Below are 16,903 nucleotides of genomic sequence, written 5' to 3' on the forward strand. Positions count from 1 at the left end.
ACAAACAACAAGCGAAATGTAAATCTACAAAAACGAATTTAACAAAAACGTGTAGCTAGTTGGAAATTCTTCTTGGATACTAGAAGTACTCGTGTGACAAAATTCAGCACGTTGGTATACTTCGTGAAGTTATTTCTATATCAATAGAACTTCAAGTTCGTAAACTTTTTTAACCAAACACAACGTCATTATATATATATATATATATATATATATATATATATATATATATATATATATATATATATATATATATATATATATATATATATATATTAGCCACTGACAACTTACCATTAAGAGGGAATGCATGAGTGGAAATATCAACTCATGCAACTCCATTGTCTACGTTATTATGACATGTCTTTATGTACATTATTATTCACTAGGCAATAACATGAAAAGTGTCTTTTAAGTGAGTGATATCATTAGAACAGCTGGTTACCGTGCGTAGGAACTTGACAGTAAATTAATCAAGCAAAATTTGGGGACTACGTCCTCTATGGACTGACTAAAGGGTGTTCGTTTCATTATGCATGTACATTTCTCTTTATTTACCAAGGTGACATGTTTATTTTAAACGTGGGTAATTTTCTCGACCCTTTATATGTTCTGTTGATATACTGGTGTTTGATAGAAATCTACTGCAAAAACGGATGATTACTTCAGGCACGTATATACACAATCTCTTAGAAAAAAAATAAAACCAGGGTTTCAAAAAGTCAAATATCGATTTGTGTTATTAATCGGTAGTCTTCTGCTTACTGTTGGTCTAACCACTCACAAACACCCATCTCGAATTCTACTAAATCATATTTTAAAAAAAATGCAACTCTGGTGAATTCTAGTAGGTAGTTTTTCGAGTGAGTGAGTGAGTGAGTGAGTGAGTGAGTGAGTGAGTGAGTGAGTGAGTGAGTGAGTGAGTGAGTGAGTGAGTGAGTGAATGAGTGAGTGAGTGAGTGAGTGAGTGAGTGAGTGAGTGACAGGTATACAGACAGACAGACAGACAGACAGACAGACAGACAGACAGACAGACAGACAGACAGACAGACAGACAGACAGACAATCTGACTGGCGATGGTATCTGATTACTTCGGTTGATATTATACACCGTAAGTTCCTTTTATTCTTGAGAGCAACTTTCCCTCCCTGTTGGTTGTTTAAAAATGAGATTCCTCCCCGCGGCCACGGTTCGACACTGACTGTCTACACTTTGTGATAAACTTGTTAAATCTCGCATCTACGTTTACTATACCCGCTGTGGCCGAACCATTGTATGATACCGTACCCATAGAATTGCTAACAAAGTGGTAGGGAGTGTGACCAAACACATCCCTTCAATAGGCATACTGAGACCACCCTTACGACCATGACTAAAGGTATGGCCACTCTGGTTGGAAGTTAACTAATGAGTCGTGTTTTGTTTATCGCCCTTATAGAAGTTTGGCACTTTCTTAACGAGCCATTACAACCGCTGATGGACAGTTGTCCAATTTGATTGACACCTTATTTGATTGAAAGTAGCTTATCTCTACCGTATCAACTGATTGGTTCGCCGCCCCAAATTAACGCTTCACACTATAAAAATACGCAGGGCGTCTCAGTCTTATCACACCGATGCGAAATGTGAGCACACTCCTCTGCGTAGTTCTGCAGGCCTCGACCAACTCTTAATCGACAGCTGATAAAGTTTCCGGTTCAAGTTTTAACAGATTTCGCGGAAAGACAGCCGAAAGACATTGATGTGAACACCCCTGTCTACGAATGGTGCTGAACCAAGACTTCACAAGGCTATACAAGTTTTGCTGTTGTACTCTTTTGTCATTTTAAGTTCTAAATTGCCAGTATACGAGCTGGCTTAAAAACAACCAGTAAGCGGTCGGTGTTACTGTCTTCTGTCGCTACGTATGTCGTAGGAATCAGCCAACGGTGTTTTTACACAGGTAGTACCAGGGACAACACTTTTCCATTCGGAATAATTCTACGAAGTGGACATTGGTATTTTCGACAGCCTTTATAAAATGAAGATGTCGCTAGTCAGAGTGTGCCTTACCTACGCACTGTGTTTTTTCATCTTTCAAGACGTCAGGCTGGTGTCGTGTTATGGAGTGGATTTAAGTGGCCGTATTACCATACCAACATGTGTACCCATTCCGAGTAATATGGGACTTTGTAAAAACATAGGCTATAATCAAATGAGAATGCCCAATTTATTAGAACATGACAGTTTAGACGAAGTGAAACAACAGGCAGCTAGTTGGGTACCACTGCTGACCCAGAGATGTCATCCAAGCACTCAAATTTTCCTCTGTTCATTGTTCGCGCCTGTCTGTCTGGACCGTCCAATCTACCCATGTCGTTCATTATGCGAGAGTGTCAAAGAGAAATGTTCGCCAATTATGATGACGAACGGATATCCATGGCCGGAGATGTTGCGATGCACTAAATTACCACTTGACAATGATCTCTGTATAACAGTGGGAATGACAAACTCAACAGAGAAAGGGAAGCCCACAGAAGAAGAAGGAGTCGAAATTATCGACGAAGGGGAAGGTCTGCCAGACATTGGTGGAGGCGACAGCAAAGGTAAATTAGGGGATCCAATACCCGGGTATACGTTTATTACATTGGTTTTCAAGGCTGTTGCTAGTGAAACTTAAATCTGTTAACAATCACGACGTTTTCTTAATATGCCTGTCAACTGAGCCGTGCTCCTCCACACTTTGGTATAAAGGTGTGCTATTCTTGGTCCGTGAGTGCGAAAACCGGGAGGTGCATAATCAATCGTACTTGTGAAAATGTTCACACAAGCCCTGAAAGGACTGACAATAAGTCATTAGTGGCATTTTAGTTCATAAATCAGCTACTAAGGGAACATTTTATTTGGGACCATAATATCGGAGCACTGCTTTCTAGTCAAGAAGCGACCTCCATGCCCTTTTCATTGCTAGACGCACTACGTTTCGCCTTGCACTCCCATGCGAAATTATTGTCCGGTATGCACAAAAGGGATTCGTAGTCGTGTAATACTGCACTGTCCCGTCTGTCAAAGCCCGTTCTACTAGCCATTCTGAATACAGACCTGTTCACGTGACTATACACAAATAAAACAATACTAGTAACTTAATTTCGTCGACCCCAGTCGCTTCAATCATTCAGATTCCGTCGTTTTGGGATTATCTAATTAGTGACGTCATAAACTTCGGAGATTGTTTGTACAAATCCCGTTAATTGTAAAAAGAAAAAAAAGAAAAAAAAGGCAAGATAGTAACGCGGTATTGTGTAAATAATTCGAGTATGTCAAAACAGAAGTTTTGTACCATAAATATGCTATTTAAACTTGAAGGGAAATATAAGTTTAAATGCCAAGCTGTACCGACATGTGGGACTGTTCCGGTCGTAGATTTGGTCAGCACTAGTATCATTCATTCGTATCCCCAACGTGTTTGAGTTGACACATATCTTTCATCATTGAGTTGGTTCGTTGAACTGCTTAGGATCATGTTAACAGTTCACGTCGGCGCCTTGATCGTTATTTTACCCTTAAAAAACAGAACATGGGGTTTTGCTGTTGAACCTACAAAAACCCGCCGTAATTTCTCTTTCGTCGAATAGCTAAATTTTATACTTTTTTTGCCTTAAAAAATGTGTTGCTTATCTGCCTACAAAGAAATCATATCAGTTGACAAGATACGGCACACAACGGTTTCAACAAAGAGCCGATAAATAAACCAGCGCAGAGACAATCCGATATCAGGTTACAGCGAAAATATGCACGTTTTTACACGGGGTTAAGTTTGTGTATTGAAGAGCTAGAAATGCGTTGGAATGAATTGCTTTTAAACCTAAATATAACAAGAAGACATGGTAAAGTCAGTGATGAATCATGAACGACATCTCAACATCTGGTCTTGATGCATGCCGGGATATCTATTTCCGTTGACAACCCAGCCTATAGTTGAACTATCGGATAATTAATGAAAATACTTTTCGTTTTTGTGTGTGTGTTTTTTTTTATATAGAAAAAAGTCCTTGTCATTTGACGAATCGGTTAATTTGGAATGTTATAGTGAAATTTTACTCCTGACAGTGATGGAATTCCTAGTTTATCCTGCAATATATACAACACGAATTCTTCACATTCACACTTTTGTGTCACAGTCTGCCCTTTGCCACGTCCATGAAACTTCAATCAATTCAAAGTGGGTTAAATGTCAAGATCGTCGGTGTTTCTGTTTAAAAAGTGGAACGAGAAAGCCCCGTCGATACGTTTCAGTAAATTTGTCAATTTGTACGCCGAACTCAGTCATGACGTTTTACCATTTATAGTTTAAACTGTTCGATACGTGTCAGCTGTCAGTGCCCTAACACGTTGGCGAGTAATTTGAGATTCGGTTCGGGCGCTCTCCGATTTGACATGTGTTACTCACATTTAATTCAACTAAATACAACAACGCCACAGACCGTAAAAATTACTCCACTAAACCGATTTTCTTCGGCAGATAATGTCAAAAATGACAGGTGCCTAAGCCGATTCTACTCTTTAAATAGCGCATGTACTTTAACGGTCAAATTTCAAACATGAAAAACGTACGATTGTGCTAGTTTGCTGTAGGGTCTGAACAAACCTGCCCAGCGTATAGTATTAACCACTCACCCATCATTTCAGAACGAGCTTGTCAAACAAATATCGAATAAAGAAATTCTTCATGGTAATATGAAGATAATATATGCACAGTGGCATCCTCGAGTTTATTTATTGTGCACCTCCAGTAAAAACAGAGGACTGGACTCGCTATTTAGCGAAAAAAAGACGTGAAAATATCCCCGGATTTTTAAATATGGAATCGGGTGTCATGCAGCGCAACCGGTCAACAAGCCAGTAATAATCGCAGCAGGGGGATAGAAGCTGTCAAGCGACCAGTTGGGTTTCTTTGTGGGAAGGTGTAAAATGCCCTCCCCTTTCATTGGTTTACAATTAGTTCCACACTGCGTAACTACCCTTATTGTTTTCATTCCATAAAAACCGTAAAAGTCCACCCGAGTCACAGGTTATTGCAGAGGAACAAAAGAACGGAGCTGTCTGTCTATATAGTATATCTCTCATTTTAGCAGGCGTATGCAAGGAACTCCACGTGTAACCCCTAGCATTGAAGTATTTTACTATTGTAAGACAGGACAACTCAATTGAAAAGAGCATCTGACAGTACCACCTGTGCGATGGTAAATAGCTTTAACGTAGTTTTATTCCTGTGATTTTTTTTACAACAGGTTCAGATACAGACGGAGTCTGTTCAGAATGTCATCAAGAGGCGACGGAGGAGAAAATTATGGAAGAATTCTGTAACGCCGACTTCGGTACGTTTCAAATCTTTTAAAACTACAAGATAGATAAACATATACCGTTACATTGCAGCGTTAGTATGTTTTGTATGTATATTTGTGTGTTACGAATTTCACGAATTAGTGTGTGTGTGTGTGTGTGTGTCATCCCTTTCATTTTATTGTCATACCCTTTAAGTTGCTCCTAATTGACCCCCCCCCCCCGACGAATTTCACGGGGGTCTCAGAAGCTGAAGAAATAAGGAACACATTTCTCTGTTTGAAATAATCAAAACCAATTTTCTGCATATTAGTTCTGCAAATTAGTACAAATACGATTTGCCGCCCACAGCAGGGCTTACCGGCATAGTGTGACAAAAGTTCTACAGCCTTCATTTGTTTTTTTGAAAGTACCGGCTACAGTCTTCTCTAGATTGAAAAGAAACATTAAAAGAACCTTCGACATGACTAGACAACTGTTTGCTTCAAAATAAACATACGGGAAAGCTTTGAAGCTGTCTAATACCCTGCCAATATAAATATACACCAGCAGACGTAGGTGGTAGAGGAAAGTCATCCACCGAGAAAACCCAACTCGGATTTCAAAATTAAAGAAAAAAAAACGTCACAGGAAATGCGCTCACACCTGTTCTTTTGAATGTATATGTTGGTATCGATTAGTGACTAAAGTAAAGTTAACCCCCGGCTTTTCGGGCACTGGACCTCGAGTCAGCGATGCATACGAACTAATAGATCCACGACACTCCGTAGTCTGACGTTTTTTTGCCCCAAAGCTACGATTTTCTCTCTCTGACAACCCAAAGTCTTCGTATCGACTCCAACAAAAACAAAAACGTCCATTTATCAAATGGGTGTGTTATTATTTGTTTCCTCCAATTTGGAATGCTTCATTGCACAGAAGCTGTTTGGAAGCCATATAGTACAGACAGACAATACATGCCGGAGAATTCCCTGTGGAAATCCGAAAAATGCTTAACATTCATTGAATTCAAGGAGAGTCGAGTGGTAGAATGAATCCGCCGCTTGAATACTAATTCCAAACAAGTCTAAATGACTGTTTTTGTCGGCCCTTTTCCCCTTTCTTAACCGTCGGTTTGAGGATACCGCCGCCAGTTTGGAGGCTTTCTGTGTCTCTATTATGTCACTGAGCATTGTAAGCCTTGAGGCGTACACGTTGAATTTTTTGAAAAGCAAAAACAAACAATGGTCCGGATTTCACCAAGAAGGGAGTCAGAATAAAAAATACGACTGTGAAAATTTCAAGTGTGGGAGACTTTATGACGAATTCGTGAAAAGGTGGCAGTGTCCCTCACTACTACGCAAGTTTGGGTTTTTCTTTTGAGCCGAACAATCTGTCTGTCAGTCTGTCTGTCTGTCTGTCTGTCTGTCTGTCTGTCTGTCTGTCTGTCTGTCTGTCTGTCTGTCTGTCTGTCTGTCTGTCTGTCTGCCTGCCTGCCTGCCTGCCTGCCTGCCTGCCTGCCTGCCTGCCTGCCTGTCTGTCTGTCTGTCTGTCTGTCTGTCTGTCTGTCTGTCTGTCTGTCTGTCTGTCTGTCTGTCTGTCTGTCTGTCTGTCTGTCTGTCTGTCCGATCCTAAACTCGGCCTTAAAGTCAATCTACATATTAATTTGTATCACCTTTTTCTATGGAAATTGTTAGTATAAGCTTAGCTGCGGTCAGAATTTACTACAGAGGGGGTCAATTATTTAATCGCATGCCCCCACCCCCCTTCTCGCTCTCTAAAATTCATGCTCTCCTCCGAAATGAATCTATTGAATTTTCGTAGTCCCTGCAGGCTACACAGATTTTAATATGTGTAATTTATACAGTACCTCCTTCCACTTCCCGCAATCTGGAGAGGTACAATTGTATGGTACACTACATTAAAATAACTGGCAATCGACTTCAGCGTCCATACCTAACAATAAGAGATTTCTTTGCAAACAGATGTGGGCTTTGCGAAAATTTGTACTTGGATATACTGCAGAGTTTTCTCTTTCAATCTGATTTTGGGCAGAATCAGCACCCCCGTAGCTAGTGGGCGGGGAGGGTGTAACCCCCTCCCACGATGAGCAATTAAAATAAGGACATGTAGAACGAGGCCATTTAGTGGCATAACATTTCAAACCAAAGGCTGACACTTTGAAAGCCACGGATTACTTGAAACATATCTTCAACACCCTAATTTTTCTACCAGTAAATTATTATGGCTGTATTGTCTACATTTTAAGCTATAAGGATATATTTCTCCAGACACACAAGAGAGAGAGAGAGAGAGAGAGAGAGAGAGAGAGAGAGAGAGAGAGAGAGAGAGAGAGAGAGAGAGAGAGAGAGAGAGAGAGAGAGAGAGAGAGAGAGAGAGAGAGAGAGAGAGAGAGAGAGAGAGAGAGAGAGAGAGAGACAGAGAGAGAGAGACAGAGACAGAGACAGAGACAGAGAGAGACAGAGAGAGACAGCGAGAGAGAGAAAGTGGGGGGGGGGGGGAATTAAGCCATACACAAACACACCCGCAAGAAATTTTCAAATGTTTTCGGTAAACAACCACTCCTGATGTTTAATTTGGTTCAATAATATAGAACAAATAATGAACAAAATATGTCGTGCTCCCCCTTTCAGATAGTCAGAATTTTCATGCCTCCCCTTTGACCCCATTTTTTCGTGACCCCCATTTTCTCCCAGCCCCCCTGCAACAAATTCTGACCACAGCCTTACTCAACGTAATTTTATTATTATTTAATCTCATCAAAACTTTTTCCATATTATTTTACAGTTGTGAAGACTAAGATCTCTGAAGGGAAGAAGGCCAAAGCGAATTTAAAATTCACCGCCAAGGGGAAGAAGAAAAAATTTTACAAGCGAGGAGAACTGAAAAAGAAAGATACGGCGAAAATGACTCTGTATTTAGATGGCGGGGCAAGTTGTAACTGCGACGTTCTCTCCGAAAACAAAAACACCTACCTAATTATGGGGAAAAAAGTGGACAAAAAGTTGCATTTTACATTTGTGATGCCATGGTTGAAATCGCGTGATTTCCGACGAACAACTCGTCAGTTCCGTAACCCCTCATGTTAGATTACAAGAATATGGGAAAGACTTTTCGAATTCCAATTCTCAGATTTTTAATCGGGCACTTTTTTTGACGACATGTCGAATATGCAGTAGTCCTTACGAGAGACATGTGGATGTATGTATCAAAACCCTGCTTCACTTTATATATATAATTAGCATAAGAAATAATGAGAAATGTTGTAAAATGGAACGCCCAAGGGTCAAATAAGTTTATAACAGCGTTCTGGGAATAGTAGCAATTTTAGCATTACAGTCGAGGAGAAGAACTTAAACTATACACAAGCTCACATATTAAAGCTGAATCTTTTCAACATTTTTTGATATTGGCAACATAACGTTTTTCTCTTTTTGTTCACGCACTGCCTTGCGTGTCACCCTATATTTTTATATAGAATTCTTGCACCCTTTAACTGCACAATCTAAAAGGTGACCAAGTGTTTCTTCGTCTTAAAAAGGTTGCCCACTTTAGATAAAAGATACTTATGCAAAAACCCAAAGATCTTGAAGAAACGAGCAGGTGCGTACAATTTTGTACCGTCTTGGCCATAGAGGGCGCTAATGCCAATATGGCGGTGCAAAGTGCAATTTTTAAAAAAATCTATCTCTATATTGAACTTTTAGAAGCTATCACTCGAGATAAAGAATTTAGAAAAGTTGCAGATTTTTTTAAATGTACAGAATACTTAATTTACCATTTTGATCGCTTTTTAACGGCTTAAATTGGTGCTTTTAATAGCGAAGTAGGGTTGATACATCATGTGTTTTTTTTTACCATCGAAAGACATATATAAGAAGTCGGATATGATAGCATTGAAATCTATTTTCTATCTTTACAGAGAGTATAGCTATATCTTGATATAAATATTTATTACTGATTAATGGCGTGTTCTAGAAGCACGTAGTTTTTGTTTCTCCATCTTATATTTAGAAGAATTTACACTTTTAGTATTTGTAGGAAGCCTAGCTTTCTGGACAGACCGTCACGATACCAATGAGGTCTCATAATCTTATGCATGACTTTCATTCGCATGACCACACTTCCCTTAAATTTCTAACGTGCAAATAACACACGTCGCCAGAAATGCCGAGATCTTCATCTTGACTGATGAGGCGATCACTACCGGATATCTCTCGCTCTCTCTTTTACGAAGCACGCCACCACGTTGTCGGATCTAAGACAATGTCTGAGGTGTACGTTTCAACTCAAGACGGGAGGGCTAGACAGATTATTGTATGGAAATGTTTCACTTTGTTTTTTCGTGTGCTGTTTAGGGGTACTGATTTTACGAATAATTGATTATTGTGTTATCTTATGTGTAATTACGTGTAATACGATAACAATGATTGATTTCTGTCGAATGAATATGACACTTACTTTATGTACCATGGAAAATCCATTTGCCAGTATTAAAACACTTGCAATTATGATTTTTGAATTTTGAATTGATTTTGAATGGGAAAGTCTGGATGGATGTGTGTGTGTGTGTGTGTGTGTGTGTGTGTGTGTGTGTGTGTGTGTGTGTGTGTGTGTGTGTGTGTGTGTGTGTGTGTACAAACATAGACTGGCATCAGTCCCCTGGGATATTTGTTAGTCTCATAACCTTTAAATGTTTTGAATTTCAAATTTTTGGGAGGAAAATATGCTCAACTTTTACAAATATTTTTCTTCCCATTGTCTTCGGATTACATGTAAGTATACATGTATTTGGAAACAAAACAAATAAAACCCTTACATCCGGGGATTATGTGTAAACTGTAGGCCATGTGTAAAAAGGAAAAGACAACACTGACATGTAGTTCTGTATGACTCGGCATGTATAAATTGAAATCTTTATCACTATAGAGCAATAGAAGATCTAGATTTGGTGTACGTGATCCATACATATTAAGGGACAGGTCAGTTCCTTCGGCCGGGGGGATGGATTTGTAGGGGGGGGGGGGGTCACCATGTTTTTGAAATTGGCAGTAGGGGGGGGGGTCATGCTGTTTTTAAAACTGTGGATGGAGGGGGGGGGTCACTGTGTTTTGGATTGTGATGGAAGAAAAAAATCCTTTTCTACAATAGCATATAGCCTTGTTTGAAATGTAGTACATCATGTAAATATATGTTCTTGTCCCTGTTTCTTACATGAATTCTTTAATATTACTTATTATTTCAAACATAACTATACATATACATAGATACATGTATTACCTAGCTACCACACTAGTTACAGAACATGTCATGTAAATGCTTGGCTGTTTCACAATCAGTGCTTCACTTATATTTCACTTTGGGGCAAAAGTGAACTTGAAGGTTTCGAAATGGTAATCTTCATAGATAGTTTATAAAAGAAGTTAATCTAAATTGTTCTACTCGTCAGTATGAACTTGTCAGAAGGGTTTAATACACTTTCTATTTTGGACACTACATGTTATTGACACTACAAATCACCACATCTCATTAGATTCCAGTTTATATTATACACTAGGTATATGGCCACCTAAAGTTCTCTAATATACCGATGACTTTAATATACATGGAATATTAATTAATACCAATGTTACAGGCCCATTTTTCATGGAAAACTCATTTCATTTTCTTGGAAATATTACCTCGAAGGCTATGGATAACCTAAACATTGCAAAAAATTCCAGATCTGCCATAGGGAAAACCCCAAGGACTCCCTCACCCCCAGAGGTCACTCATGCATTCAACCAACAATCAGATGCACCAACAACCTTTTTACTGTCATAATGGTATTAAACTTTTCTTAAATATTTTCACCCTATTCTAATTTGAGATGACATTGTCTTTTAAAGATGTGGAATGTTTGCCAAGGTAGTCTAAAATTGCCTTAAACTCCAAATCTCCCCTACCAATGATACTACCATTAGATGTGCTGACCTTTACTATAATGATGCCATAAATAACTTTTTAAGAACATATTTTAACCCTATGTAAGTTATAAAGAATATTTTCTAATACTTGATGGTGCTGTCTTGTAAAGCATGGATTAAGTTGTTGCTTGAAAGGGTCTGAATAGCCTAAATATTGGCTTTAAGAGTAAAAATCCTCCAGGGCTTCTAGAGGGAGACCCCTCGGACCCCCCAACATGAGGTGGACATATCCCAGTCTCAAGCTCTTCCCCTCTTACTGTCAAGATGCTATCAAAGTATATTTCAAAAGTATTTCAACCCGATGTAGTTGCTTTTTACATGTTGGTGCTGTCTTGTAAAGTTTGGAAATTATTTTTCTGAAAATATCTGAATAGTCTCAAAATTGACTTTTCAGAGTTAAAAACTGCCTGGGCTTCTAGGGGGAGACCCCCTAGGATCCCCATAAGAGATGTACATATTCCCTTCTCAAGCTTCCCCCTACCTTTTACTGCTATTAAACTCGTTTTGGAATATATTTACCCTGTGTAGTCAATAATTATAATTATGATAGTGCTAACCCGGGATCTTATAAAGTGGATGCAAGACAGTCAAGCAGTCCACACTGAGTCACGATCAAAAAATATCTGTCATGTGAATATTATATGGGGGTGGGGGTGGGGGTGGGGGGTGGGGGTTATCATGTTTTAGAATTAAATGATGGGGGGGGGGGGTCACACTTTTTGTCGGCCCCATTTAAGAATCCACCCCCTCTCCCAGGCTGGAGAAACTGACCGGTCCCTAAGCTGGGAAGTAGTATTGTTAATTGTCGGGGTTTGCAAGGATGATCATACATTGGAGATAAAATGAACAATAAGCTTATTCCCTAAAGCCTCGATCCAAATGACCTAGACATATGAACATATATTTGTTATTTCTAAATCAGATGGATTAATGTACAAATCCATCACTGGTGCTTAGCAATTTTCGTAAAAAGCTTTTATCAACGTTATTAAAATTGCAGAAACGCCACCAACGGTACATGGTAATATTACTTTGTTTTCATGGTGTTGCCAGACGGGATTGAAAATCCAAGATGGCAGCCCCCATCGAAATGTGACCGACTCACATACAGTTTAAATAAATCGTAAATGTGCAAAGAACTTTACACGAAATATGGCAAGTCTGAGTGATTTGATAGGAGAAGGCGAACAAGAGTCGTTGGCAGCCCCTATTAACACCGTACCGGTGAGTATCTTCCTGAAATACAGTTTACAATATACAACTCGCAACATGCGCGCAATAGTGTGCCACATTATTGCAACATGTGTTGTCACTCGAGGTCCATGCACTCGTCCCATTCTCGGTACTTTACACGATCGATCACGAATATTTATGGGCCACTGGGTTTTGTTTCATTTTGCGCAAAGTATTGACTATTATGTATTTGAATGCAATGATTAAACCTTGAATTTATGACCCAATTATTGTAAGTTAATTATTGTAAACAAAAAAATTTGACCAAATAAACCAGACAACTAAAACTTGAAATGGACTTTAACGGACGTTACGAAGAACTCGCCCATTTCTACTCCTCTTTATACTCAGACCATGCAAATAAAGTATGAAGAAAGTATTGATGTACTCCATTGTCAAATTGTAGCCATAACGAATAGAACTAAGGGTGTATTGTTGTCTGTGTCTACATGTATATAATTGTATGGATGTGTGTGTGTGTGTGTGTGTGTGTGTGTGTGTGTGTGTGTGTGTGTGTGTGTGTGTGTGTGTGTGTCTGTGTGTCTGTCTGTCTGTCTGTCTGTGTGCCCATGCGCATGCATGATGTCTGTTGTTCATGTGTGCACACATTTCTGTCTACCTATCTACCTGCCTGCCTGTTGTCGCTCATACATGTGTGTGTGTGTGTGTGTGTGTGTGTGTGTGTGTGTGTGTGTGTGTCTGTCTGTCTGTCTGTCTGTCTCTGTCTGTCTGTCTGTCTGTCTGTCTGTCTGTCTGTCTGTCTGTCTGTCTGTCTGTGTCTCTGTCTGTCTGTCTGTGTCTCTGTCTGTTTGTCTGTCTTAGTTCAACGATTAATATGTATAAAGTATTTATTCCTATATTTCATTCTTAGGAAAAATGGAAACTGCTGCCAGCATTTCTGAAAGTAAAAGGCCTAGTGAAACAACACATTGATTCTTTTAATTACTTCATCAATGTGGAGGTAAGCAGCTGTCAGTCAGTCAGTCACAGTCAGTCAGTCAGTCAGTCAGTCAGGCATTAAGTTATCTATAACTCCTTGTATACTTACAACCATTGCAGGAATTATATAGAAACGCCTGTGATCAGAACATCGTTTTATCAGTTAGTGGTGGACAATGAAAACTGGTTTTGAAGGTGCCGAAAAAAGTCTACTTCTTCTCACTATTGAACTGACAACATCTATACAAAAACAACACTGGGTCCCTTCTGATGTAGGGTCACGCGACTATCTTATCAGTTTGTTTATGTCTGTGAAAGTAGTCATGTTGTAACATAAAAATCAAGTGTAAGCTTATGCATTGTAGATTTTTTTGAACTTGGAGCTAAAAGTTGAATTTGATTTTAGTAGGCTTTAACATACATAGACCATCCGTCAAGGGTGGAATTCACAAAAATCCACAAAAACTATTTTGTCCACACGTTCTTTACTGTAGTAACGTGGACAGACATTTTCTCTGCTACCCTTGAAAAACTACCAACACACTCCACTTGTTTTGTTACATCCACTGACTTCCAATTCTGTAACTATTTGTTGACGATAGTCTTCACTTAGGCTTTTTCCATATTGAAATAGACGACCTCTACTTGAACATTTCATCATTTTACACATATTACTCTAACTGGGACGCAACACTGATGATTACCTGTAAAGTGTGTGTGCACTTGTATTTGGTACCACTAAAAGGAAGTCAGCTGATTGCATGATTAATATGACCTAAATGTATTGATAATCACCTCAGAACAGTATTAATCAACCCCACATAAATTCACAGTAAATTAATGGTAAATATATATATGTGTGTGTGTGTGTGTATGCAGTAGCACTAATCTTCATATTGATGTTCTCTAATAAACGATACTTCTAACATTTCATTGGTTGTTGAATTTCAGATCAAGAAGATAATGAAAGCTAATGAGAAAATTACCAGTGATGCCGATCCTATGTTTTATATGAAGTATGTTTGGAGTTTATCCTTGTTACATTTAATAGTACTTTACCACTGTTTTACTTAAGTAATTGTTGTTGTTATATATGACAGCAGAGAGTCAGGTTTCAGCTAACTAAGATAGTTACAAAATGAAACTATACTTCAATCTAATTAGATTTTGAAATTCTATAACCCAGACACATTGCACGTTCTATCATTAATGCAAGATGCAGGGTTCTGTAACTATACAAGTTCTAGCGTTTTATAACCTATGTAGGTTCCAGGGATTCTGTAACCTATACCAATTGTTGGGTTCTAAACCATAAGCAAGAACTCTGTAAAGCTAGAGAGATGATCCAAAAAATTGCTTTGCTAACACAATTATTATTCATATACTGTAAGGCAAAAAAAAAATTGTGTTTCCAATATTAAACATGACCGACTCTAGTTTTAAGCCACCGATCCTACACTTTTTTTTTACATGCAAAAAGGTAAAATTATGACATTTTACTTCAATTTCCCTGTAGATTTTCTTGCCAAAGTAGCTTTGCTACTTTTTGAAAACTCACATTCCAGAGAGAAACCGTAGACTGTAAAAGCACAGTCTGTATATTGTGTTTGTCTACTTCTGAATCACATAATTGTCTTCATTTACTTCTTTTACATCTCATCAACTGTTACAGAAGTATTTCAATGAACAAGTATTGCGTCTTTGGGTCAAAGTGATTAAAAAAGAAAGAAAAGAAAAGTAAAATCAAATCCTGACCTACCTACTCTATTTTCTTAAGTCATGTAATATCGGAAGCAATCATTTGTAACATTTTTTTTTGCCTAAGCACCAAATTGCTGATATTCTAAATGAGAATATATTATTTCTTCTTTTCTTTAGATATTTGAATATTTATGTGGGTATGCCAGATGTAGAAGAAGGGTTCAATATTACAAAACCTATTTCACCTCATGAATGTCGACTACGAGACATGACCTACTCTGCACCAATCACAGTGGATATTGAATACACCAGGGGTCAACAGAGGGTCGTCAGGAACAATCTACCAATAGGAAGGTTTGTTTAAACCTTTTTTGAATAAATAAGCTAACTAGGGATCAACAGAAGGTTGTCAGGAACAACTACCAATCGGAAGGTTTGTTTATCTTTTTTGAATAAATGTGTGCACTAGGGGTCATTAGAGGGTCATCAGGAACAATGTACCAATAGGAAGGTTTGTTTTATTTTTTTTGAATAAATGTGTACACTAAAGGTCAAGAAAGGGTCATGAGGAACAATCTACCAATAGGAATGAGAGCTTGGGGTTGGCAACTGTTCTGATAATAATGTTGCACAAAATGATGTTGTTTGGAGTGTGACTTTATTTTGATCAAGAAACCAACAAGGAATTCCAGGAAAATTTTATGCCCCTGTTCGTTCTTGATCAGGGATTGCAGTGACTTTTGATGCGTTATTGACATTGTTAACAAAGTAGAATTTGCTCATGATTTTTCTTTCTCTGATTTCTGACAGAATGCCGATCATGCTGAGAAGCTCTAACTGTGTATTGTCAGGGAAGTCACCAGCTGAGTTAGCCAAACTAAATGAATGCCCAATTGATCCAGGGGGTTATTTTATTTGTAAAGGTGTTGAGAAGGTTATCTTGATCCAAGAACAACTGTCGAAGAATAGAATGATTGTTGAATCCGATCGTAAAAAATTAGTCACCTGCTCTGTCACAAGGTAAGATCAAAGACATAGTTTTGGTTCGACACTTTTTTGAATAAATGTGTACAAACTTTTTTTTTTTTATTTTGTCTCATCAACAAACAATTGTATGAAAGAGATAATTTAGAAATATTTACTTTCATATCAACTGTTTTGAGCTGTGCCATTGTATAAATTTGTTTTTTGGTCTGTTTACAGTTCCACACATGAGAGGAAAAGTAGAACAAATGTCATTATCAAAAAAGGAAAATATTATCTAAAACATAACACAGTATCAGAGGTAAGGAAATACTTAGTGTGATAAATGTTTTGATAAACATTAGATATACTGAAATTTTTACAATACTCATAACTTGAAAGATCTTTTTGCTTTCCGATTTATTTTCAAATAAGGCAAGATGATGTGATATGTTACATGGCATACTTGAAAAATATATTTGTTTTGGTCCTGTGGAATGTGGTATTTTTTATTGATAAATTATGTACATGAAAAAAGTTTATTTGTTTGATCTGTTGGATATTCTTCAGCTAATGCTACATAGTGCAATTTATCAGAAAAGGTCTGTTTATATCGTTTCTGTAGACCATTAATATGATTCCCAGTTAAGAAGGCAAATTTCCTGTAGGAAAGGTCTATTGGTGCCTTTCTTATAACTACCACTAGAGGGCAGAATTTACCTGAAGCATCTCTGTGTCTTCTTTTGCCAGAAAAGGTATATTTGGTACATTTCAGAAA

The 16,903-nt window shown here is 38.2% G+C and overlaps 2 protein-coding genes across 3 annotated transcripts in view; both read left to right on the top strand.

Annotated features, from left to right (window-relative positions):
• Positions 1–1,848: 1,848 nt before the first annotated feature.
• LOC144434054 (secreted frizzled-related protein 5-like) lies at positions 1,849–9,807 on the top strand. 2 transcript variants are annotated; one of them, XM_078122506.1, is made up of 3 exons: positions 1,849–2,586; positions 5,272–5,358; positions 8,111–9,807. In XM_078122506.1, exons 1-3 carry the CDS (start codon positions 2,022–2,024, stop codon positions 8,410–8,412), a joined length of 954 nt encoding a protein of 317 aa, XP_077978632.1. In that variant the 5' UTR covers positions 1,849–2,021; the 3' UTR covers positions 8,413–9,807. The 2 variants fall into 2 exon arrangements, with proteins under 2 accessions (XP_077978632.1, XP_077978633.1); XM_078122507.1 differs by having other exon boundaries at positions 5,284–5,358.
• Positions 9,808–12,382: 2,575 nt separating this feature from the next.
• Positions 12,383–16,903, top strand: part of LOC144433903 (DNA-directed RNA polymerase III subunit RPC2-like) — a 22,316-nt gene continuing 17,795 nt past the window's right edge. Inside the window, exons 1-6 of the mRNA XM_078122301.1 lie at positions 12,383–12,513; positions 13,394–13,483; positions 14,413–14,477; positions 15,340–15,516; positions 15,973–16,182; positions 16,366–16,447. Of these exons, the coding sequence (XP_077978427.1) occupies positions 12,442–12,513; positions 13,394–13,483; positions 14,413–14,477; positions 15,340–15,516; positions 15,973–16,182; positions 16,366–16,447 (696 nt within the window). The 5' untranslated portion in view covers positions 12,383–12,441. The remainder of the gene's footprint in view (positions 12,514–13,393; positions 13,484–14,412; positions 14,478–15,339; positions 15,517–15,972; positions 16,183–16,365; positions 16,448–16,903) is intronic.

This window comes from Glandiceps talaboti, chromosome 4 (assembly GCF_964340395.1).
Source record: "Glandiceps talaboti chromosome 4, keGlaTala1.1, whole genome shotgun sequence".
NCBI lineage: Eukaryota > Metazoa > Hemichordata > Enteropneusta > Spengelidae > Glandiceps > Glandiceps talaboti.